At 38.6% G+C, this 25,661-nt stretch overlaps 2 protein-coding genes across 4 annotated transcripts in view; one reads left to right on the forward strand and one right to left on the reverse strand.

Annotated features, from left to right (window-relative positions):
• Positions 1–3,022: 3,022 nt before the first annotated feature.
• On the reverse strand, positions 3,023–7,548 carry SERP1 (stress associated endoplasmic reticulum protein 1). The gene is made up of 3 exons (XM_016942157.4): positions 7,070–7,548; positions 6,721–6,796; positions 3,023–5,519 (listed from the first exon to the last, which is right to left on the reverse strand). Exons 1-3 carry the CDS (start codon positions 7,151–7,153, stop codon positions 5,479–5,481), a joined length of 201 nt encoding a protein of 66 aa, XP_016797646.1. The 5' UTR covers positions 7,154–7,548; the 3' UTR covers positions 3,023–5,478.
• EIF2A (eukaryotic translation initiation factor 2A) overlaps positions 7,148–25,661 on the forward strand; it is a 38,196-nt gene continuing 19,682 nt past the window's right edge. For 2 of the 3 annotated variants that reach the window (XM_009446683.4, XM_063807272.1), the window contains exons 1-6: positions 7,709–7,848; positions 13,412–13,481; positions 19,411–19,485; positions 23,581–23,699; positions 24,565–24,664; positions 25,343–25,425. In XM_009446683.4, coding sequence (XP_009444958.1) covers positions 7,821–7,848; positions 13,412–13,481; positions 19,411–19,485; positions 23,581–23,699; positions 24,565–24,664; positions 25,343–25,425 — 475 coding nt within the window. In that variant the 5' untranslated portion in view covers positions 7,709–7,820. Of the gene's footprint in view, positions 7,849–13,411; positions 13,482–19,410; positions 19,486–23,580; positions 23,700–24,564; positions 24,665–25,342; positions 25,426–25,661 lie in introns of all 3 variants that reach the window. The other variant, XM_001143578.7, reaches the window with a different exon arrangement.

The raw sequence follows: 25,661 nt of genomic DNA on the forward strand, positions 1-25,661 counted from the left end.
TGAGACAGAGGGCAGCTGACAGCCCACAAGCACCTGCTCTAACAGCAAGTATGGCTGTTTGACTCTTTCCTTATAACTGGACTGACCAGTGTGGTAAAGTGTCAGCTTTCTTTGATAAAGTGCTTTTTTGTTTTCTCAATGACACATTATGAACCGTTCTCAAATACAACTGAAAGACAATTATCACACTGTTGAAGTACTTCCAAATATCAAGCCTATCCTGGAGGAGTTTGTTTAAAGGGTAAAGAAACTGAATTCTGGTGCTGAGCCCAGTCATCAACCAGAGGTCACCAAGCTTGGAAGTAGTTGGGACGACTGTTATACCAGGGTTAGGGGATTTTACAAAAAGACCTGCTTCTTAAAGATTATTCTGATATAAGGCATTCATCGATCTTTTTCACTTTATCCCTCAACTAATATGTTGAACTCCCACTATATGTGTAAAGCTCTGTACTAGCCAAGGGAGTGATGACGGTAGATGAAGAAATAAAGAAAAGATATGGCCTTTGTCCTTGAGGATTCCATGTCTGAGAAACTAAGAAACAAAAATAATAAACATGTGAACGTAATAAAGCTAACTGGTCCAGAGCTGTAAGCCCCAAAGAGAGTCTTCCTGAATCCCACATCAAGAGAAAGCTTTACAGGAGAGGTGAAATTAAAGCTGGAAAGGGTAGGTAGTATTGTAACGCAGGAAAAGTGGGCAAAACAACCTTAAGTTCAAGGTATCTGAAAAATCAGGGCTAGAACAGTTCTATGGAGGGAAGCTGTGGGGGACAAGGCTGATAGGTAGGTTGTGAAGCCTCCTGAAAACCAAGGCAAAAAGAATTATTTCTTCCCAATGGCAGTGGAAAGCCATTTGAGGTTAATAAATGTTCAGATTTTACCACCATGGAGAACTCATTGAGTTTCGTTAGATTAATACATAATCTTCAAAGGTAAAAGGAAAACATTACATTCTTAATATAAGTGTTTTAAATTGCTAAAAAAAAAATAGAGGAGACATGCTTAAAGCATCATAATTCCTTGACATTCAACATACTAAGTGCCAATTTCATCATTACAAAACCAGTTTTCTAATCCTTGCTCTGCCATTGCTTTATTGGTGTTAGGAAGGACAGTATCTCTAGGCCATATGTCCTCAAATGTAAAATAAAAGGCCCAATCAAGATCATTTCTAAAGCTCCTAAATCAATTATTTCAGTTCAAAATAAATTATTCTCATTCTCCGTTTGGCAGGCTTTCTCCATAACACACTGTTAGAAAATAAAAATTTGTTGTTAGTCCATGTAATGATACTGTAATGTTTTAATAATTTAAATACACAGATGTATTCTATCTGCACTGCAAAGTAGAAATCTGCACACTGGAAAATCTTCATTAAACCCTTTGTTATAAAAAGTATCTCTGGGGAGCACATTGCTTCATTTTTCAGACTACTGGACTGCCTATTAAAAATTTTTATTTTGGCCAGGCATGGTGCCTCTTGCCTGTCATCTCAGCACTTTGGGAGGCTGAGACAGGAGGATCACTTGAGCCTAGGAGTTTAAGAGTAGCCTGGGCAACATAGCAAGACCCCACCTCTATTTTTTTAAAAATTAAAAACAAAATAAAATAATTTATTTTACACTTTTCAACAACACAGATTAAAAATTTTTTAATTTTTTTTTTTTTTTGAGATGGAGTTTCTACTCTTGTTGCCCTGGCTGGAGAGCAATGCTGCAATCCTGGCACACTGCAACCTCCGCCTCCCAGGTTCAAGACATTCTCCTGCCTCAGCCTCCCAAGTAGCTGGGATCACAGGCATGCGCCATCACACCCGGCTAATATTTTATTTTTAGTAGAGACTGGGTTTCACCATGTTGGCCAAGCTGGTCTCGAACTCCTGACTTGAGGTGATCCACCCACCTCGGCCTCCCAAAGTGCTGGGATTACAAGCGTGAGGCACCGCGCCTGGCCCAGATGAAAAATTATTAAAAACTCTAGCAAAATAATTTTTAAAAATGTAACCTTAAATGTATCACAGTGGTAACATTACTAGCCCTTGCATTTTTGTGCTGTACAGGGAGCACCAATAGTAAATTTGTCACTAGTTTTTTTTTTTAAATGCACCCATAAAAGGACAGATTCCTTTTTCCTTCAAATTGGCAATTTAAAAAAAATTAAAGAATTTCTGTAAAAGCAGAAGCAAAGAGCTCGTGAAAACAGAAGTGTTCTAAGTGTAAGTTTTGCAATCATTCCTATTACCATAAAGTACAAGAAACTTTGGTTCATTTCTGCTCTCCCCCAATTAGCTCTGTGATTGAAAAAAACAAAAAACAACAAAAAAAATTTATCTGGTTTTACTTGTCCTTTGACATACTTATTACAATTGTAGTTATGCTTTCATTTTGTCTGTTCCTTCTCTACTGGTCTGAGATATTTCAGTGTCAGGACTATGTATTCACAGTTCCATACCTGGCATATAAATTGTTCACTGACTAAAATGCATGTTTTTGTTTATCTGTGAATTGAAGCAGTTGGATTAAATTTTCCATGTCCCTTCTTTGTTTCTGTGATATATATTTACTTTGAATTACCTAAGCCTAGGCAGTTAATTTTTCCCTTAATTTCTAGCCTTTTATTGCTCATTAATCCTCTTTCTAAATAAGGACATGTGTCCTAATTCAATTTGAAAATAAAGTAGTACAAGTAGCTACTGTGGTACTAAGTAAGTTTAGACAGGAAATGCTTCTCTGAGGGAGTGCCATAGAGTTTGCTGTTGAAGCCAATCAACTCCTACCTCTTGAAGTTAGGGTTTGCATCTAAAAAATAAATTAAAAAACTACAAAGGCAACTAAAGGCAAATCAAACTTAAGAACAATTTCTAAATGGAGAATCTGATGCTCTAAGTTTCACAAATAAAGCACAATAAAGTTTTGCTGGTGAACCTACTAAGCCCAGGAACATAATCCAGCTCTCCATGGTCGTCCTTTGTACCAACAGAACTCCAGTAACCTCAGTGAGAAGAGTCATGGCCCTGCAGTTGACTATCCACATTTCTTTAATGTAAGTCAAAAGCCCATTACAATGCATCCTGTTACAATGGAAATCTTATTTTTGGAAGTCCACTTAATTATTTTGAGCAACATTATATACAACCCAACAGATACAATAATTGACAACTTGTTGAAATGTTAGAGCTAAACCACAAAGAGTAACTGAGTAATGTTGACAACCCCAATATTTATTCTCATACTGTGCTCAACATTAGATGATCTATAAAATTCAACTGGCAAAGGGAGATCAAAGAATTGTGCTTCATCTTGAGCTTGAATTGGATGACAAGGAGATTAGGAAATCCTAAGTGGAAAAATATTCAAATCATTGTGCTTTCTATATATTTTTCTTACCACCTATTTCCAGTTATAAACCTTACATCTGTGCCTCTGCATACCATTTAAGTACAATACTAAACATTCTTTAAAATCATTTTCTACTAACTATAAAAGGTACACTCAGATAACTGTAAAATCATTTCCTTTTGGAAGAAAAGCATCAAATATTCAGGGAACTTTATTTTTAAAGAATAAATCAAGTAAGACACAGCTTTCGTTTACCTAAACATGCATAATCCAACCTGAATATAAAATGCACTTAATTGGTGAATTACACATGAAATACAAAGGGAATGCAATTTTACATATGTAAAATGATTGCTAGCTATAGCAATTTAACAGTCAAATTTATCAGAACATTGTACATTAAAAAACACAACAACTTAAAGCCAAATATCTATAGTAAACCAAGGAAAATTCTGATATGGAATGGTTTGACTAAAAGCAAAGAATAAGGCACCTGCTATGAATTTAGCACAACCATAAAACAGAATTAGTTAACCAAGACACTTGTTTCAAAAAGGGAAACAAGTACAGAGACTGATTAACTGGGTGAGAAAGGCAAGTAACAATTTAGTTAAAAACCTGCTGGCCCAAGGTCAGTTGATTCATTTCTTATTCCAGAATAGTTAAGTTCCTGAAAGTCCTTAACCACTCTGCTCCCTTACTGTTCTCCATGTTTGAGGGTATCAGAAGCCCCCTGTGAGGTTCACGCTGTGTATAGACTAGGTAGCAGATTTCCCTTCTGTTCCTCTTAAAACAGCTTATTTTAAAAGAAATATCCTGAGGCAATTAACAAAGCAAACACAAGCAGCTTTCTTTCCAACGCATTAATACATAGACACTGCTCAGGTTTTTTTTCACCAAGTTATGGCTAAGTATACAAACAGCCAATACTTGCAGTTTTCAACAGTACTAGAAAACCCAAAACCTGCCCTATGACCCTCACCCTTACCATTAGTAAAACGTAAATTTGATCAATCATAACCTATAAAGTCATATAACAAAGGGAAGACTAAAGACTGATCATTATCAGTAAATCCATTCAATTCCAGATGCCACTTTAGGCTGATGTGTCTAGTACCCTAATGATTGAAAAAATCATTAATCTAGAAAAAGCACTTCCAAACTAAGGATAACTTCGCAGTTGATGTGCCTTTTTTTGCTATTAAAAGTGCTATTTAACATGCTAAAATGTCTTATGGCACATTGGACTCAACAGCATGTTCTGATGAGGCATCCATTTTTAGCAGTATTTTTCCCTAGAATTTTGTTTGGCATAGTAAACCCCTTTGATATATTAAAATAGTTCTGGTGAAATAAATGTAACATAAACAAACCTTCCCTGACTGACTTCACTCCACCACGGTAGCTTTTAGTGAAACCACAGTAACTGATTAAGTCAGAAAACGATCAAGTTTTTTTTTATGGCATCTTGGGTTACTATACTCATTCATGCAAAATCCAAGGTAGTGTAATGGAAACAATATTGGTAAAATAGATGTTGTGGCTATAAGCATCTCCCTTTATATTAGACATTTAGAAGCTTTTAAAAATTTTTAGATGCTAAAGGTTGTGGCAAAACTAGGCTGTGTAGTTGTTCCATTTATAAGCACCTTATTACAGGACAGTTACATGAACCTATAAGGGAGTGTGCTTTCAGTTCAAAAGAGTAATAAAGTGCCTAGCTATATAAAAACCACAAGACTTCAAATTGTAATTTAAGCTAACTGCAGTTATACATTAGGGTTAACAAAATCTAGACCCTGTCTATGCAGAGTTAGACTAATTGTTCATACTGTTTTAATAACCACATAAAAAAACTTACTCTTAATTGACTGAATAAGTAGGGTCCACTACTGTATCTTAACAATCAAATTTTATTGCTTTATTCATGTGGTGTTTTTTGCAAGGCACTGTGGTATGGACTAGAAAACTTGGAATGACTCATGAAGAAACCTTGGAATGACACATGAAGCATGATAGGAAAGTCATTCTGAGGCAGGATGCTTTACTGAATTGTTTTCAACCAGGGTATCAAACATCAGGAATGAGTTCAAGTTAAAATTCACAGGAGAATGGAAACATCTTAAGGTCAGTCACTTCACATGCCCATCCTGATACTTTGAATAATCTGGAAAATTGCTGTAAAAAGAAAGAGCAAATATTAAAATAAGCTTTGAATAAAACAGGTCTGGTGTCTAACAAATATTTATTAAGGTAGCTGAAGAATCCAAAGGTACTCTTACATTTGCAAATGGTACATAACTTCAGTATAATAAGAAGTGAAGACAGGCCTGTCTGAATAAATAAAACAATGAAATATCCCTGAGTTATTTTTTTATCTTAGCTTCGCTGAACTTTATGTCTAAGTATCCAAGAGAACTTGCAGATAAGTAATCATTTTACAAAGAACTTAAAGCACCAAAGCCAACAGGTTTTTCCAGCATAGAATTATTTTGGTTTATAAGCATCCTTTTAAGGCCTGGCCTGTAACACATGCATGTTTCCTCATTCTCACAAAGCTGAAATTCAATCATCTTCAGGTTATATAAACTGCTTGGCTCTCATCCATTTATCAGGAAAGCTTCCAATTGGTAAGTGAAGAAGAAAGGCAAAGTGAAACGTTAAACAGAAATCTCAGTAATTTTAGAATGTGGAAAACAAACATCTACTTCAATATTAACAGCTTGCATATTAAAATGATAAATGAAGAGAGGAAAGACCTTTTTTTTGTAATCTATTTGCAAAGGCAAGTGTCTGTTACTCTTACAGCAGGCTACCCCGACACTTTTTTTTTTAAACCATGTATCAAACGTTTCTTTTATTAACCTAAAAACATTTGACTCACACATTAAAATGCCAATCAGGTACATTTCCTCTATAGTGAATCAATTCTTTGCACAAGCTTTATTTTATAAAATATACTCAATTTTGACATTAAGACATTAGATTCTGGTATATGTTAAATCAAGTTCTAACATCTATAGTACATATTTATAATTTTCTTTGCAAAGACTGATAATGGAGTTACAAAACATTCTAAATTCTCATTTCGTTAGGTTTTGTCCGGTCTTAACATTTATTCCAACTGGATCATTACCAAGACCTGACCTCCTTTTTGATCTCCTGTGAGTACAAATTAAGCTGGGAGAAGTTTCTGGAGCACCACCCTCTGTGCATATGTGGAACAAGTAATTTGGTTCAGACGAAACAGAATTATGTGGAGTCCTCGGCAGGTGGGTTGAGAACTACGCAGGTAGGACTCACTACTGACCGGTCACCACGTCATCCCAAGTCCTTTCAACCCAAGACTCTACCTGATGGGAGCCCCCAAGCCACTTACCAGAACCACAGACAACAAAAATGAAGAGAGCCAATAACCAGGGTCCTACAGACGCCTTCTCTTCGGGGGCATTTCTCTGCAAAAGCGAAAATCCACCATTTCAGATGCAGAGAAACCACTCGGACCCCAGGCTCCCACGCCTGCACGCCGGTCGCCGGCCCCCTCAACTCACAGGTCTCCCCTTCCGTTCCCGAACCCCCACATTCTGGCGGCTCGCACACTCGGGCCCCTACCCCTCCACGGCACCAGCCCACGGTCGGCCGGATCCGGGAGAAAACGCGACGCGGTCCCAGGGACCCGGACTCAGCTCCGGCTGCGGAACGCAGAGGGGCGCCCGCTCTTTCCTTACCGAGGTCTTGGCGACGTTGCCGCGCTGGGTGATGTTCTTGCTGTGCTTCTCGTTGGCCATACGGATCCTCTGCTTGGCGACCATCTTCGCGGCGCCACCACCTGCCCCGGCCACCCCTCGGACTCGCTCACTCGCCTGCCTCCTCTGGAGCCGCTGCGAGGCGAGGCTCGTGGTGCCCGCACCGCCGGAGCGCCGAGGTTCTCAGGCCAGACGCTAGCTACGGCCGCTGGGCCTGGGCGCCGCAAGCGCGACGTCTGAGCACAAGCCGGGCGCCGGCCGCCGACTGACTGACCGAGCGGGGCAGGTGCGCAGGAGGAAGAGAACTGGCCGCCGGGTCGTTCTCGCGCCGCCGTCGCCGCCGCTTTGGCCGCCGCCGTGAGCGCGGAGTGAAAGAGGAAGGAAACGCAACGCAACAACGGGAATGTGCAGCCCGCCGCCTCGATCTACTTTGGGTTCGGCTGCCAACGTCAGCACTAGACGGACTCCGCCCCGCGGAAGTGCGCGCCCCTCCCGCTGGAGAAGGAGGGCGAAAGCAGGCGCACCCTCCCAAGCTCTGTCAAGCGTCGCCCTAGATTTGCGCGTGCGCGTTCGGGCGCCTTTTCCGCGTCACTCCGTAACCGGAAGTGAATTGGCCCCGAGGCTGATGGCTCCGGAAACACCAATTCGCTGTCTCCACGCATGAGGAGACGTGTAGGGGCCGGGTTCGGCCCTGGTGAACTCTCACCCGAGCGGTTTCTCTTTCCGGGACAACATGGCGCCGTCCACGCCGCTCTTGACAGGTGAGTTCTGAAGAAGCGAGGGACTCTCTTTCTTCAGACTAGTTTCTTATTTTTGTCTTTGCCTTTGAGAACTACCCGAGGAGCCGGGGAGTCTGATCTGCCTTTTCTTGTGGCTTGCGGAAAGGCCAGACTGTTGGCTTTTTTGATGTAGCGTGGCAATCGGAAGTGAAGTCTCCGCCTCTGGGCTTTCGTATTCCCCCTCCCTTTCACCCATCCATCATTCTTGCCTGCGGATTCATCTTCTACAGAAATAGAAGAAGGGGGAGAAAAACAATGTGCTAATTGAATTTGTGGCACATGGGTCTGCAATACTGGTGTTACACAGGCCCTTGTGAAGTCATTTAGGTCTACAATAAGAACAAAGACAAACATGAGTTAGTCCTCTAGAATGATCACGCACTTTAAATACACCTGGACTTAAGTAATTCCAGATTCTGGCCTTCCTGCCTTAATGAGGTTTGTAGGACTGAATAGGGAGAGTGGAGCTGTAATGCAGGTTTCAAATGATGAAGGTGTGGTTGGGAGAGGGTGTAGCAGTGAGCATGATAGAGATATTCTAGCAACATTTGATTTTGAAATGGTTATGAGCATATTAGAAATAGAACATTAGAGGACTCTTGAAATTTTGAAGCTAAAGACTGTAGTGTTGGAGGAGATAATAAACTTAGATTGGAAAATGCTGGGGAAGTTGCTTTACTAGGGTGTGGCTAAGAGTCTGCATATGAGTATTACGTAAGGAAAAGAGAGTCGGGAAGGAAAAGAAGGCTTTGGTTAAGTTCTGATAACTATATAGAAGGAAAAAGTCATTAAGAGAAAGGTTGTCTGCATTTAAGGAGGGAGGCTATTCCCTCCCTTCGCCCCCCCGAAAGGAACCTTAAAACATTTTTGCACTTTTTGCCAGTCTACATTTCTATTTTTACATCTTAAAATCTTTGTTATTAAGCGCCATGCCCACTGATGCTCAGTCTGTCTTCTGCAGTTTAGTCATCATTTATCAAACGCCGAGTATAATCTGCTAGATAATATGCCAGGCAAAGACTGTTTAAAAGGCAAAGTTATATAATAAATTTTTTTTTAGGTTCGTAAAGGTAGCTTGTTATTCACAATTTTTAATACTAAATGCTTATTTGAACTCTAATGAAAAAATTACATTCTAAAATCTGATAAATAACCCCTCCTTTAAAAATGCCTACAGTAGGTAGTTCCTCTCTGCTTACAGGGTAGATTCCATCCTATGTAGCATAGTTATGTAACCATTTATAATCCTTGAATTGCTCTTGAGACTCATTTATTTCCTTGCCATCCCATCTTATTTTGTGCTCCATCAATACTGAACTGCTTCTGAGTCCCTTTGAACAACCTGTTTCTTCAGTCTAGTACTATCCTATGCCTCTTGTTGATTTGGCAAACTCTTTTTCATCTGTTGAAATTAAAATTCATTTTAGATGTCATTGCTCTGTGAAGCCTTTCGTCACTCTACCCAGATAGAGTCAGTCACTTCCTGGGCTATTTTTGTACCTGAAATATATTTGAAATTTTATTTCACTTACTAAGTAGGATAATTAGACATTCACTTGCCTTTCTCCCCTGCTAGACTGTGAGTCCTTCAGTGTCAGCGACAGGGTCTTATTCATATCTGTCTTCTCAGTACTAGTGAAGTGCCTGGTAGACAATAGATACTCTAAATCAGGGGTCCCCAACCCCCTGGGCCGGACTGGTACTGGGCAAGCATTACCACTTGAGCTTCCCCTCCTGTCAGATCAGTGGGGGCATTAGAGCCTCATAAGAGCGCAAACCCTATTTTGAACTGTGCATACAAGAGATCTAGATTAGATTTGTCTGTTTAGACTATCCTTTTAAATTAATGAAGGATAGCCACTTTATAGTAAATTAACCAAGGATGACAATTGTCTTACAGTGCTTAAAATCAGGGACTTTGTAAGAGCTTAAATGTTGTCTGTTCAGTCTACTCTTCATATTCTCATATTCTTAGAGGCCCAGAGAGATTAAGTGGTCCGATTCACACTGCAAATTGGCAGGATTAGGATTATACTTATTCAGATTGTTCAACTCTGTGGTCCATTTTTCTTTCACTAGAACAAACTGTTTAATCTTTTAAACATTCTCAATGTACATATTTCATTCAACAATAGATTATTTTACTTCCAAAATCTTTTGTTAAATTTAGACTCGTGGGATTTTAGAGCTGTGAATAATTTGCAGATTAGCCAGTAAATTTTGTTAACCCCAACTCTTAATTGGGAGTGACAAGCCAAAGCAGGTGAAAAGGGGATTTTTTTTTTTAAACTCGTATAACCTAAAAGCCTCAGTACTGCTAGATCCAGATACGCACATGGCTTCAGAAATCTGTTTTTCTTTCTTTCTTTCTTTCTTTCTTTTTTTTTTTTGAGATAGTTTCGCTCTTGTTGCCCAGGCTGGAGTGCAATGGCGTGATCTTGGCTCACTGCAACCTCCACCTCCCAAGTTCAAGCAATTCTTCTGCCTCAGCCTCCTGAGTAGCTGGGATTACAGGCGTGCACCACCACGCCCAGCTAATTTTGCATTTTTAGTAGAGTTGGGGTTTCACCATGTTGGTCAGGTTGGTCTTGAACTCCTGTCCTCGGGTGAGCCACCCGCCTCTGCCTCCCAAAGTGCTGGGATTACAGGTGTGAGCCACCATACCTGGCCAGAAATCTGTTTTTCTTCATCTGTAGGTTCTTGCTTTCCTCCAGATTAAATTCATCTTTAAACTGACATTCAACCAAATGCCCAGCTCCAAAGGAAAGAACACATTTTTGCCAGTAGTCTCAGCAAAAATCTCAAGGCTAGCTGCCTTTGACTTTGCTTGGCTCACCTTTGTATCAGTCAGCTTTTAATCATGTAGTCAGGACTAAATTATCTTCCCACTCCTCGATACTCCTGAAAAGAAAATGAGCGCCTCCTAAAGAAGAGGAGCTGGGTGCTAGGCACATAAAACAGCAATGTCCATTACGTGAAATTCACATTGTCTAATCTGCTTGACCAGTTGAAGTCACAGAGATAATTTATTCAAAATTGAGTGATTTTCCTAAACTAATACATAGTTCAGTGAATGTAAGAGTTGGGAAAAGTATCGTATTTTAAAGATGACTACACCCCTGCCATGGGATCCTTGTTTATTGAAGCCCTGTGTTTTTCTCTCTCTAACTCAGGCCTAGAGTAATAAATAGTATATGAATGTCTAAAAAGGCTAGTAAGCTTGGAAAAGATTATGTAGATGTTTAATGTATTTCACACAGCTACTGTGTGAAACTGGCGTTTATTTGTCGTCTTAATGAAAAGAACTGCTTGCATTCTAGATTTTTCTTTCTGCTAGAACATATTGCCAATCCTATTTGATTGAAGAGGGAAATCACTAAAAACAGGGAATCACACAAACTCAGAATATACTATATTAAGCTAACTACGCATTGTATTTAGTTTCACAGATACTTGTAACTAAAAAGGATTCCTTGTTAGAAAGTTACATGTAGAAAAAAATTGTTTCAGTATTGAGAAGTTTTTTAGTCCCTATTTATTTTTGCTTTTATTAGTTTAAAACAGTTTATGTTCTGTTATGGACCTGATTTTGTGTTTTTTCTAATAAACTTTGTATCACAGCTTATCAGGAGTAAATTAAACTGTATATGCTTTTATTAAATTTATTTAATAGAAAAACTAATTAAATCTAGCAAGGCATCTTAGAAGTACAAAATGTCAGTTTGGGCCAGGTGGCTTACAGCTGTAATCCCAGCACTTTGGAAGGCTGAGGGAAGCAGATTGGATTGCTTGAGCTGAGGAGTTTAAGACCAGCCTAGGCAATGTAGTGAAACCTCGTCTCTACAAGAAATATAAAACTTAACATGGCTTGGTGGTGGGTGACATGATCATGGTTCACTGTGGCCTTGACTTCCCAAGTCCAGGTGATCCTCCTGCCTCAGCCGTGCGAATAGCTGGGACTACAGGCATGTGCCACCGTGCCCAGCTAATTTTTGTAGAGACAGCATCTCCCTATGTTGCCCAGGCTGGTCTTGAATTCCTGGGCTCAAGCCATCTGCCTGCCTCGGCCTCCCAAAGTACTGGGATTACAGGTGTGAGCCACCACGCCTAGCCTGAGCCCTATTTTGTTTTCCAGCTTCATCATCCTCTAGCCACACAGGCCTTCTTTCCATCCCCTTGACGCTCTGTCATTTTTCTTTCCATGGGGTTTTTGCACTTGTTACTGTTCTCCTTGCTTGTTAACTGCCATTGATCCTTTACATCTCAGTATACAAAACACGTAAGGATGCTTTCCCTAACCTTCCATTTTTAGGTTAAAACTCTCTTTTATACCCTCAGTGGTACCATATACCTTTCCTTTGAAGGACTAAACACAGGTATACGATTCCGTATATTTGGCCAATTATTTGATTACTGTTTGCAAAGTTCAATGAGGTCAGAGACAAGGCTGATTTTCTTTCCTATTATTTCGCCAATGTTCAACACAGGGCCTAGGAGGTAGTTTGTTCGTTTTTTTCCCACTAAGCATTTGTTGACTAAATGAATCTATTTATTTGGTTCAGCTTTAGAAGCATTTAATTCAACCATTTAAAAAAGTATAGTCTAGGCTAGGTGCGGTGGCTCACACCTGTAATCTCAGCACTTTGAGAGGCTGAGGAGGGAGGATTGCCTTAGCCCAGGAGTTCGAGATCAGCCTGGGCAACAGTGAGACTCTGTCTCTACCAAAAAAAAAAAAAAAAAAAAAAAAAAAAATAGCCAAGCAGGGTGGCACATGCCTGTAGTCCCAGCTACTTGGGAAACTGAGCCAGGAGCATCACTTAAGTCCAGGAGTTTGAAGTTGCAGTGAGCCTTGATCATGCCACTGTACTCCAGCCTGGGTGACAGCCTGGGTGACAGCAAGACCCTGTCTCAAAAAAATAAAATAAATAAATTTAAACATAGAAATAAGAAGTATAGTCTAGTTCTGTAGATGATTATTTAATCTTGAACTTTGTTTCCACTTAATTTTTTAGGCTATTACTGTCATTGGGGCCTTAATAAATGAATATGTCTCATTCCACTTGTTCTCTTAGTTTGAGAAATTGTGAATATATTAATATTGCCTTATATTTCTAGAAACTTTAAACATATACTTTTTTTGTTACTTTATATAAAGCATACAGCTATCCTGTGTTCTAATATTTCCATTTTACAGATTAGGTCACAGATTCAGAGGTGGTAACGTATCCAAGGTTCCACAGGCAGTTATAAACTTAGGTCAGGCTCTGAATTCATGTCCTCTTTACCACAAGACAACTGCCTTTCTTTCAGTGGTGACAAAGTTTCGAGTTTTATTTAAAAAGTTACATATTTCTCAGCAATTATATGATTTTATGTAACAGAGTAAGAAAATATGCCCTTTTGTTGCTAATATTCTATAGTTCAATGAAATATTTAATGATTTCATTAATATTTTGACTAAAGCTGCTTTTTTAAAAAAGACATTTGTGTTAACTGAGTCTTTATTAACAAAGTAATTGTGGTTCTTTTTATTTTACTTCTTTAGTCCGAGGATCAGAAGGACTGTACATGGTGAATGGACCACCACATTTTACAGAAAGCACAGTGTTTCCAAGGTATGATTTATTTTGTTAAGTAATGTTATAGGGAACATACAGTACAATCTAAAATGGTTTTGTTGGTGGTGTATTTTGAACAAGAAAGGAAAAGAACAGATGAACTCATTTTTATTGTATAATATTAACCGAAGATGAAAAGAATACATATTCTCTATCAAGGAAAATGATCTTCAGATCTGAAAATAGTAACTTAAGCCTATTTATAAGGTAGGGGGAACAATACTAAGAAAAAGTGTAGACACTAGTGTAATTGAATACAAGCCTTTATTTTACAAGAGTTTTATCTTAAGGAATGAGAAAAACTTGCAAATTTGATAGCCAAATCACGGCCAGTAATCTTAGTGAAATCATAATGAAAAAGATATTAAAAAGGGAGGACATATATATGCACATAGTGTATAGCTAGCTAGATTAATTTTTTTTCCCCAAAGAAACAATGGACAAGTAAACCAAAAACTAGTTAAAAATGCTTATCTATAGGGGGAGAGAGTTACAGGATGCAGGGGACACATCTGTGAAAGAGCTTTGGTATAGTTTTGACTTTGGACCATATAATTGTTTTAAATTTAAAAATTAAATTAAAGGCTGGGCCCGGTGGCTCATGCCTGTAATCCCAGCACTATGGGAGGCCAAGGCAGGCCAGATCACCTGAGGTCATGTTGCCAGCCTGGCCAACATGGCAAAACCCCATCTCGGCTAAAAATACAAAAATTAGCCGGGTGTGGGGGCAGGCGCCTGTAATCCCAGCTACTCTACTCGGGAGGCTGATGCAGCAGAATCGCTTGAAACCCGGAGGTGGAGGTTGCAGTGAGCCAAAATCAGGGCACTGCACTCCAGCCTGGGCAAAAAGATGAGACTCCGTCTCAAAAAAAAAAAAAAATTGGGAAACTAAAATAAGTGATTCTAGCTTTATATCAGTTTGGTGGCATAACCATGTGAAGACCTGCAAAATTCTTTTTTTTTGAGACTGAGTTTTGCCCTTGTTGCCCAGGCTAGAGTGCAGTGATGCAATCTCGGCTTAATGCAACCTCTGCCCCCCAGGTTCAAGCGATTCTCCTGCCTCAGCCTCCCAAGTAGGTGGGATTACAGGTGCCTGCCACCATGCCTGGCTAATTTTTTTGTATTTGTAGTAGTGACAGAGTTTCACCGTGTTGGCCAGGCTAGTCTCAAACTCCTGACCTCAGGTGATCCACCTGTCTCATCCTCCCAAAGTGCTGGGATTACAGGCGTGAGCCACCATGCCTGGCCTAATAGTTTTCTTTTTAACTGAAAGTTGATATTGTCATTTGAATCTACTATAGGATAGAGTAAATTAATTGTATTAATGTCATTAGGCACCAAGATTTTTCAGCATTAGAGTGAAAAGATAGACTTGCCTATATCAGTATGAACTCATGATTTCTTTTCATAAAACATTTGCATTTCCTAGTTCTGGCCAATGAAAAGGCCTGGAAGCAGCGATAACACAGTAGCAGTGAATACCCCATCCTCACAGATTGTGATCTCTAAATACAATTCTTCACTAAAAGGAACCACTTCCTTGGAGAAGTGGTCAACTCTAGGTCTGGGACAGAAAATGTACAAGTTGAGGTAGCGACTTTTGTGCCAGAAAGCAAAGCTATAAAAGACTAATGAGATTTTGTTAAAGGGTTGTAGGAAGCAACTTGAAGAGATTCACACCAACCTAAGATGGGAACATTAAGAATTATGAATAGAAAGATAAAACATGTCAAGTATATAAATGCTCCCCCAAAAAATCCCCCCTCCATTTAAACCTAACTGGTCAGCATTGGTGGTTGATGGAGTCCTCACTCATTACTTTGAAAATTGATAAATAAAGGGAAGGAGTCAAGCATTTATCTTGCCTTTCTTATACAAACTGTTTCTCAGAGTAACCAAGTGGTTGATGAGAAAAAGAATTTTATAGACGAATTCCAGTTAATAAATGGAGAATGGATGCTGGATCAGACAATTACCATTTTGTAATCCTCAAGAAATGGATCTAGGCCACTGGTTCTCAAACTTTACCAAGCATCAGAATCATCTGAAAAGCTCGTTAAAATCCAGATTGCAGCTCTCTTTCCAAATGTTCGGATTCATTAGATCAGCGGTAGGGCCCAATAATTTGCATTTTTAACAAATTCCCCAGTGATACTGATGCTGCAAATCTGGGGACCCCCCTTTAAGAACCACTGATCTAGGCAGATGATCATCAAAAGATGCTGAAACCTTTAGCTGAACTGTTTGATGACTGTTAATGGGGAACTTTATAATCAGGCTGTTGTCATCTGACTACTGACCAATTTTTATTAGGCCCAGTTCTCTAGAACCTTGCTACAGGAAGCATGGGCCCAACCAAGACCAACTATATTGGCATCACTCCTGAGCCAGTACAGAAATGCATCTCAGGCCCTACCCAACTTACTGAATCAGAATCTGTATTTTAGCTAGATCTTCAGATGATTTATATGCACTTTTTTTTTTTTCCAGAGTCTTGCTCTGCCGCCCAGGCTAGAATGGAGTGGTGTAATCATGGCCCACTGTAGCCTCAATCTCCCAGGCTCAAACAATACTCCTGCCTCAGTATCCCAAGTAGCTGGGACTATAGGCGCATGCCACCATGCCTGGCTAATTTTTGTATGTTTTGTAGAGATGGGGGTCTCACTATGTTGCCCAGGCTGCTCTCCAACTCCTGGGCTCAAGAGATCCAACTGCCTTGGCCTCCCAAAGTGCTGGGATTACAGGCCTCAGCCACCATGCCTGGCCTGTATGCACATTATTTATTTATTTACTTATTTATTTATTTATTTTTGAGATGGAGTTTCACTCTTGTTGCCCAGGCTGGAGTGCAATGGTACAATCTCGGCTCACTGCAACCTCTGCTTCCTGGGTTCAAGCGATTCTCCTGCCTCAGCCTCCCAAGTAGCTGGGATTATAGGCACCTGCTACCACACCTGGCTAAATTTTTTTCATTTTTAGTAGAGACGTGGTTTCACCATGTTGGCCAGGCTGGTCTCGAACTTCTGACCTCAGGTGATTCACCCTCCTTGGCCTCCCAAAGTGCTGGGATTACAGGTGTGAGCCACCATACCCGGCCCTGTATGCACATTAATGTTTGAGAAGCACTACTCTAGAAAACCCAGTCTGGCTGGGCGCGGTGGCTCATGCCTGTAATCCCAGCGCTTTGGGAGGCCAAGGTGGGTGGATCACTTGAGCCCAGGAGTTCAGGATGAGCCTGGGCAGTATGGCAAAACCCCATATCTATTTAAAAAACAAAAAACAAAAAAAAAACTATGGCAAAGTTATGTGCTACACTTCATTAGGGTATGCTAGTCCCAAGGCTGCAGGAGTAGGGGAGAAAGGGAAATGAGACAGGGAAGGAGTTAAAGCAAGTATGATGGGATATACTGAGCTGACCACAAATCCACAAAATATAGCCAACTTGCTTGGTCATGTGTGCAAAATGTCTCCAGAATGGCTGTATGGAACATTTGTACTTCAGAACAGTCTGTTGTGTGGAGACAGGGTAAGAAGTTTACTGCAGCCTCTTAGCCTGTTTGGGTTGAATCTGAGTGCCAGAGCTCCTCCATGTGCTGCCGCAGTGCATGGTGGAAGCCATGTGGAAGTATGGCCCTTAACTCTGCAGATTCAAAGACAACCAGTGGCGTTAGGAGATGAGGTCTCTTCATTGAATAGTTGAGGCATGGCAGCAGGAAGAGTTAGGTAGATACAAGGAGGCACATGACTGAATCCAGTACAATCTCAGTATCACTAAGAGTAGAACAGAGAGATATTTATGTGTCTCCTGGTGAGTTACTATACAGTAGGAACTGTGCTGTACATATCTTCTACGAAAGTTAAAAAAACTTCAAACTCAGAATTTAGTCAGTCTTTTACATGAGTAGTTCTCAAATGTGGCTGCACAATAGAATGACCTGGGGAGCTGTTAAAAAACCCAGATATCCAATCCAAGTATTGGGTATTAAATGATATTAAGAAGTTAATTTTGTGAGATGAAGTGGCATGGTGGTGATTATGTTTTTAAAAAAATATACTCACTGGTTAGAGATGCATAATCAAGTATAGAGTAATATGATAATGACATCTAGTTTTTGCGTTGGAATGTTGTGGCATGAAAGATAAAAGTGGGGAATAGATAAACAAAATTGGCTCTGAGTTAATAGTTACTTAAGCTTGATGATGAGTGCATAGGTGGATTATCATACTTTTTCTCTATTTTTTGTGTATGTTTGAAATTTTTCATTCAAAAAATTATACCAGAAGGAAAGAGGCAAAATTTCCCAATTGCCAAGACCAAGAAAATAATCGAATTCTGGATTCTGTAGTTTAGTAAGTTTATAATCATTGCGATAAGGGGGTGTTTATTAAGTCAAAATGAACTTCCTAAGAACAAATTGTTTCAAGCTTATCTTGTTTCCTTTCTGGGTAGAATTTCCAGACAGAATAATAGAATACACATTAGAATAATAGAACTGTAAACATAATTTTGGCAAAATATCTGAGAAATGAGAAAGTCTTTGGGTTGCACGATGATGACAGAATTGTCATTGGTTAAGGTCAGTAAAGTCAGCTGATTAATGAGTTAGTTTTAATTTGAGGGAAGGACTGTTGGTGAGCCACAGGATCTTGTTCAGAGCTCACTGAACAGTCTTATAAATAATTTAGATGATAGCCTAGTAACAGTTTTATAATTTATACATTACATACTTCCGTATGTAATGTAAGGACTGACTAATGTTTTAAAAGAGAAAATCAAGATTTAAGTAGGCCTCAGTAGGCTGAAATGATAGGCCAAAACCTGGGTGGAATTTAATAAAGATAATTGTAAAATTCTGCCGTAAGGTTCAGAAATGAGTTGCATAAGTGTAGGGTAGTATAGGATGGGGAACATCTTGATCATAGCTGTTTATGTGGGAAAGATTTTTTTTATTTTTATTTTTGTGTGGTGGAGTCTCACTCTTTTGCCCAGGCTGGACAGTGGCGCAGGGGTTCACTGCAACCTCTGCCTCCTGGATTGAAGCAATTCTCCTGTCTCAGCGTCCTGAGTAGCTGGGACTACAGGTGCCACCACCACACCTGGCTAATTTTTGTATTTTTATTAGAGACAGGGTTTCGCCATGTTGCCCAGCTGGTCTCGAACTCCCGACCTCAGGTGATCCGCCTGCCTCGGCCTCCCAAACTGCTGGGATTACAGGTGTGAGCCATTGCACCATGAGAAAGAGATTTTAAAAATGTTTTATTATCTATAAACTGAGTGTAGGCTGTCATTATTGTGTGATTGCAGAAGCACAAATGTCATCTTCATTTGTGCAGATGAATTAATGCAAAGATAGTGTAAGGGATGTATCAGTCAGTTCTCAATGCTTTTGTTGTTATTTAGCAATTCAAATTATTTTTTAGCCAGGAAGTTCTCATCTCATGTTGTGACTACACTAATGTACATCTACATGTGCACAGATACAAGTTTCTATTTGGGTATTCATTATCACTGGGTGATGTATTCATAGTAAACATCTTCACTTCGGAGATACAGTACTTAGAGTTTTGATTACTTGATAGAATATTCCCAAGTAGTTAGGTGAAGAGCCTCTTATTTTTGTTATACTTTCTATCTCTACACATGAGAAATTGATGGAAGGCCTACCACACAAACTTATTCACCCAAAAGGGCTCTATTTTTTTCTTAAAATCCATCTGTTAGTATGAAATCATTTTCCAGCTTACTTTACAGTGATAGCATTGCATTTTAAAGTATTTTGGCAGATGAAAGCATTTTGGAATTTTCTGAAATTTGTGCAAGTTCTTAGTTATTAAATTGATAGTGAAATGATTGACTTTATAATCAGATTTTTTTGAAAAGTATTAATGCTTATTCATTTAAACCTTTTTTTTTTGTCATTTTCAGGGAATCTGGGAAGAATTGCAAAGTCTATACCTTTAGTAAGGATGGGACCTTGTTTGCCTGGGGCAATGGAGAAAAGTTAGTGTTCATTTACATAACATATTTTGTGTGTCACGAATATAAACACAACTGGCATTATTTGAATAACAGATATTTGAGTGTCATTAATAAAATCTGTCTTTTAATGTCATGATGTAGTGAGATATTACCTCTCGTTACACAAAATACCTTCAAAGTTGTTCGTTTCTATGTATATGCCATGACTTGTTTATCTAGTTACTTAGAATTAAAAATTAATATATGAAAAATATAATTTAATGCTAAAGAAGTTGAGTTGTTTTAAATAGTGCTCTAAGTTATTGGTTGGAGTTTCCTAAATCTGCAGTAACACTGAGAAAATAATTCTCTTTACTCATTTAATCCTAGATGTAGATACTTTTTTATCTTTGCTGTTAAATTACTAACAACTGCCTGCAGTTATTATTATTAGTCTTATGTATATAAAAGTGTATGTTATTCAAAAGAACGTTTAGTATAATATATGTTACATAAAATACCAGTTTACAAAATTGGTCTTGCACAAAAAATTATGTTGATTAAATGCTTATATTTTATTAAGAAAACCAGTCCTTTTTAATTTTTCAAGAGTTACTACAACATTTTATTTCATAGACCATGCAAATGCCCAAATATTTGTTGCTTGGCTTAAAGTTATCTACATTGTTTTAAACCACATATAATACTGTTAGGTTTTTCAAAGGGGAGAAACTGCATGCATTAGTTTGAAAAGTAAATTTTAAACATTGTTCTTTACAATGGTAATGTATTCAGAAGTGTTTAAACTACCCATTAATACTTGCTTTTTAAAAATTGACTACTAAAGAGAACATGTTGAATTAGTTGATTCACCTTTTATGACTATAAGTAGATGGCAGAATTAGCTTTTATAATTTAAAAAATTTGGTCTTTTATTCTTTTTCTTTTTTTTTTTTTTCAATTTTAATAGAGACAGGGTCTTGTTATGTTGATCAGGTTAGGCTCAAACTCCTGGCCCCAAGCAGTCCTCCTGCCTCGGCCTCCCGAAGTGTTGTGATTATAGGTGTTAGCCACTATGCCCAGCCCTTTTTTTTTTTTTTTTTTTTTTTTTTTGAGACAGGGTCTCACTCTGTCACCCAGAGTGGCATGATCTCAGCTCACAGCAACCTCCGCCTCCCAGGTTCAAGCGATTCGCCTGCCTCAGCCTCCCCAGTAGCTGAGACTACAGGCAGACAACACCACATCTGGTTAATTTTCGTATTTTTAGTAGAGATGGTGTTTCACCATGTTGGTCAGGCTGGTCTCTAACTCCTGACCTCAAGTGATCCACCCGCTTCATTCAGCCTCCCAAAGTGCTAGGATTACAGGCATGAGCCACCTCACCCAGCCTAAATCTACTACTCTCAAATCATTAATAATATAATTATAATGAGTCTTATCTACAATGTTAACAGTTTTAATCTCAGCCTCAAAAAGTAGGATGTGATCTCAAAATTTCTTACTCTTTTTTTGTGTAACCTATTGTGGGTACTTAAATTTTATTTTTTAATCCATATTTTAGTTTGTATTATTTGAGTAATGAGTCAATAGAAATTTACTACCTAATGGGCTATACTATACTTCTTTTCATTGTCTTTTTTTGTTTGTTTGTTTTTGAAGTATTCCTTGTTCTTCTAGCTTAGAGTTTGTTGAATAAGTCTGTTTTTACCTTGGCAGTTATTGTTAATAGTTCACTCATATCCACACTTAACCTTCTATGGGATTCAACTCTGAATCTTTTTAGTATGTCCCCATATGTCATGTCCATGATTTTAATAGATATCTTCTATATTAAGTTCTAGCATTTATTTCATTAAAGTGCTGTGACCACAATGGTACTTATTGTTCTGGGGCAAGAGAACTAGATTTCATGTATTGATTGTGGTCTTTGTTCAGTTTCTGGTTAACTAAGTCAGAAACCGTTACTGATTCTTCCTTAAATATGTTTTTTCTTAATTAAAATAAACATCCTTCATTAAACTAAGAATAACTCTTAAAGACCATCAATTCTGAGTAGGCTCCGGTTGCAAAGCAAAGAAAAAAATAAAGGTTAACAGTAACAACAAGAAAACAAGAAAGCGTCTTGTAATTCTAAAATAGGTTATTTGCAGCAAGTTGTAAAGATTTCCATGTTAGGTGTGTGTGTTTAAATACTATGTGGTAATTTTTCATTCTTTTCAGTGACTGCTTATCTTAACCTCAGTTATCTTCCTCAAACCTGAGTAGAACAAAGTTACTTACAGCAACTTCTGGAATAAGATGGAGAGTCTTTTTTTTAATTTTTTTAAACACCCCAGAGTGTTTAGTACATAAAAGTAAGTCAGGCCAAACTGATTTCAAAGCTTGGCTGTGGCATTTATCAACAGTATGATCTTGAGCAAATCGTCAAATCATTTTATTTTTCTAAGCCTAAATTTCAGCACTTGTAAAACAGAAATGATGACATTTGTAAGATTGTTGTAAGGATTAAATGAGAAAATGTACATAAAGTGGTTAGGTACACAGAAAACATCCCAAAATGGAACTGCTTTTATCATACAATTATTGTCATTTTTGTCATTGTACCATAATAATTCTTAGAATCATATCTTTTAGAGATTGCTCTTGAGATTGTAGTAGACATCAAATGTCTCCTTACTGATTTCCCTAGCTGCTATAGCTTCTATTTATTTAAAAAAAAAAATTTTTTTTAATTGAGAGATGGGATCTTGCTATGTTGCCCGGGCTGGTTTTGAACTCCTGGGCTCAAGCAGTCCTCCCACCTCAGCCTCCCAACATGCTGGGATTACAGGTGTGAGCCACTGCACCTGGCCCATTTATTCAAATTTAAAAGTATACTTTTGCGGGCCGGACACAGTGGCTCATACCTGTAATCCCAGCACTTTGGAAGGCCAGGGTGGGTGGATCACCTGAGGTCAGGAGTTCAAGGCCAGCCTGGCCAACATGGTGAAACCCCGTCTCTACCAAAAATACAAAAATTAGCCAGGCATGGTGGCATGCGCCTGTAGTCCCAGCTACTCGGGAGGCTTAGGCAGGAGAATCACTTAAACCCAGGAGGCGGAGGTTGCTGTGAGCCAAGACTGTGCCACTACACTCTAGCCTGGGTGACAGAGTGAGACTCCATCTCAAATAAAAAATAAAACAAAAGTATACTTTTGCCATTTTCTCTAGCACCTCTGCCTTTCCTTTGGTTTGATAGACCTCAGCTTCTCTATAGATTAGTTTTGTGTTCACTTAAAGGCGTTTTTTTCCTTTTCAGCTGAAGGTGGAATCATCCATGTGTCTTCTATTTTATATCATTTCCCAGCACTAGCCTTATATAGGAGCCTTTTGGTAAAATATACTTTTTTTGTTTTTTTGAGACAGAGTCTCACTCTGTCACCCAGCCTGGAGTGCAGTGGCATGATCTCAGCCCACTGCAGCCTCTGCCTCCCGAGTAGCTGGGATTACAGGTGCCCACTGCCACGCCCAGCTAATTTTTGTAGTGTTAGTAGAGACAGAGGTTCTCCATGTTGGCCAGGCTGGTCTCAAACTCCTGACCTCAGGTGATCCACCCACCTCGACCTCCCAAAGTACTGGGATTACAGGTGTGAGCCACTGCACCTGGCCCTTTTTTTTTTTTGAAGTTAAGGTATTTCCCGCATATTTTCTACAACCAACGTAAAGTTGATTTTTATGAAAAATGAACATTTTGGGCTGGGCATGGTGGCTCACACCTGTAATCCCAGCACTTTGGGAGGCCAAGGCAGGCGGATCACGAGGTCGGGAGAGCAAGATCATCCTCACTAACTCGGTGAAACCCCATCTCTACTAAAAATACAAAAAATTAGCCGGGCGTGGTGGCGGGCGCCTGTAGTCCCAGCTACTCGGGAGGCTGAGGCAGGAGAATGGCGTGAACCCGGGAGGTGGAGCTTGCAGTGAGCCGAGATCGCGCCACTGCACTCCAACCTGGGAGACAGCGAGACTCCATCTCAAAAAAAAAAAAAAAAGTGAACATTTTGGAGTGATCTGTATTTGAAAAGAGGTATGAATGTTTTGGTTAGTGTTGACTACTATAAAACAGTATTTCATTGCTGAAATAATTTCTTTTGAAACCAGAGTAAATATTATCAGTGTCACTAACAAGGGACTACTGCACTCCTTCGACCTCCCGAAGGCAGTTTGCCTTGAATTCTCACCCAAAAATACTGTCCTGGCAACGTGGCAGCCTTATACTAGTAAGTATTTTCTCAGTGTAAAAATACTCTGACAGGATCAATTACGTTTAGTGGGGGGGAAAAAGTTATAAAGTTTATAACCTCATAAAAAAGTAATTAGTCTTTATGATAGTAAATAGTGTTTGTGAATATTTATGATCTACAGTGAATCTTGTACTCTCCAAATAAACAATGTATTGAAAGCAATTTCAAGGTATATGGTAAGTTAGTGTAAAGAGCCATTATGAGCTAAAGGAAAAGAAAAAGCTCAAGGGAAAATTCAGGAAGTAAATAACTGCTGGATAGAGATTTCTGAAGATTAAGAATAATAATGACTTTTAAAATCAAGACTTAAATAATTATTATGTGAAAGGAAGTACAGTAGACAAAACATCTAAGGGATGTGTATGGTATAACAGAGTCGAAAATGTTGTGCCATTTTCCAAAATATTTAAAGAGATACCTAATGATAATACATTATATGAACATTTCATATAACTGTGTTTCATGTAATAAAATAGTTATAGGGGCTTATTTTAAGAAACATTTTCTAATAATGTTGATATTTTTGAATAAGTAAATGATAATAGGTCATTATTGGCTTACAAACCTCCTGAGTTTTTGTTCTTTCAAGAGGTATGAACTCTAATGAATCTAATTTTTCCAAGTAAATGAAAGAGATACTGAGAATCAGTTGAGAATCATGAGTGGGTTATGTAACCTTTTATTTATTTATTTATTTATTTATTTATTTTGGTAACACAGAGGCAAGCTTTCATGATTTAACCCATTTGATAGTAATCCATATCAAACTTAATAAATAAGAAAAATAATCCTTTTACAAATGTTACAAGGCAATTACTGAAAAAAAGAATTTTTATTGCAGCTTCTAAAGATGGCACAGCTGGGATACCCAACCTACAACTTTATGATGTGAAAACTGGGACATGTTTGAAATCTTTCATCCAGAAAAAAATGCAAAATTGGTAAATAAATGGTTTAAAATACTAATTTTTTACATAGTATTTTTAATGTCATCACTGTATAATATTTGTTTTCCTGATATTGATTTAAAAAATAACTTATCAGACAAAAATCTACATTTTTAAGGATTTTGTATGTAGGAATGTAATAGAGCAAAAACTTGATCCTTCTTTCCTTTAGTATTAAGTGGAAAGGAACAATGTTTTCTTTTTTTTGTTTGTTTGAGAGGGAGTCTCGCTCTGTTGCCCAGGCTGGAGTGCAGTGGCCTGATCTTGGCTCACGGCAACCTCTGCCTTCTAGGTTCAAGCGATTTCACCTGCCTCAGCCTCCCAAGTAGCTGGGACTACAGGCACGTGCCACCATGCCTGGCTAATTTTTGTATTTTTAGTAGAGATGGGGTTTCACCATGTTGGCCAGGCTGGTCTTGAACTCCTGACCTCAGGTGATCCACCTGCCTTGGCCTCCCAAAGTGCTGGGATTGCAGGTGTGAGCCACCGCACCTGGCCTTTTCTATTAACATATATTGACTAAAACTATTAGTAACTGACTTAATATCATAAGTGTTTATAAGTGTTTTTCCTTAAATGGTAACCAATATCATAAATTACTTTAACATGTTAATGTGATGTTACATTCTGTCTGAATATTTTTTATACTTTTTTTTTTTTTCATTGACATAGGTGTCCATCCTGGTCAGAAGATGAAACTCTTTGTGCCCGCAGTGTTAACAATGAAGTTCACTTCTTTGAAAACAACAATTTTAGTATGGAAAGATTTATGACATAATTTTATTACTTACTGTAATCGTATACAGTTTCCATTAACTTTTATGACATCATAGGGTTTTCCTAAATACTGTTAATCTATTAATCAATAATTACTCTTACATTCATTTGCATAATTCTTTATAAGTCTGAATTCAGTGAAAATCTGTAACACAAAGGTTTTCTTTTACAATAACTTTTTATTATCTGGTAATTGCTATTGAGACATTTGAAT

This window comes from Pan troglodytes, chromosome 2, assembly GCF_028858775.2.
Source record: "Pan troglodytes isolate AG18354 chromosome 2, NHGRI_mPanTro3-v2.0_pri, whole genome shotgun sequence".
Lineage (NCBI taxonomy): Eukaryota > Metazoa > Chordata > Mammalia > Primates > Hominidae > Pan > Pan troglodytes.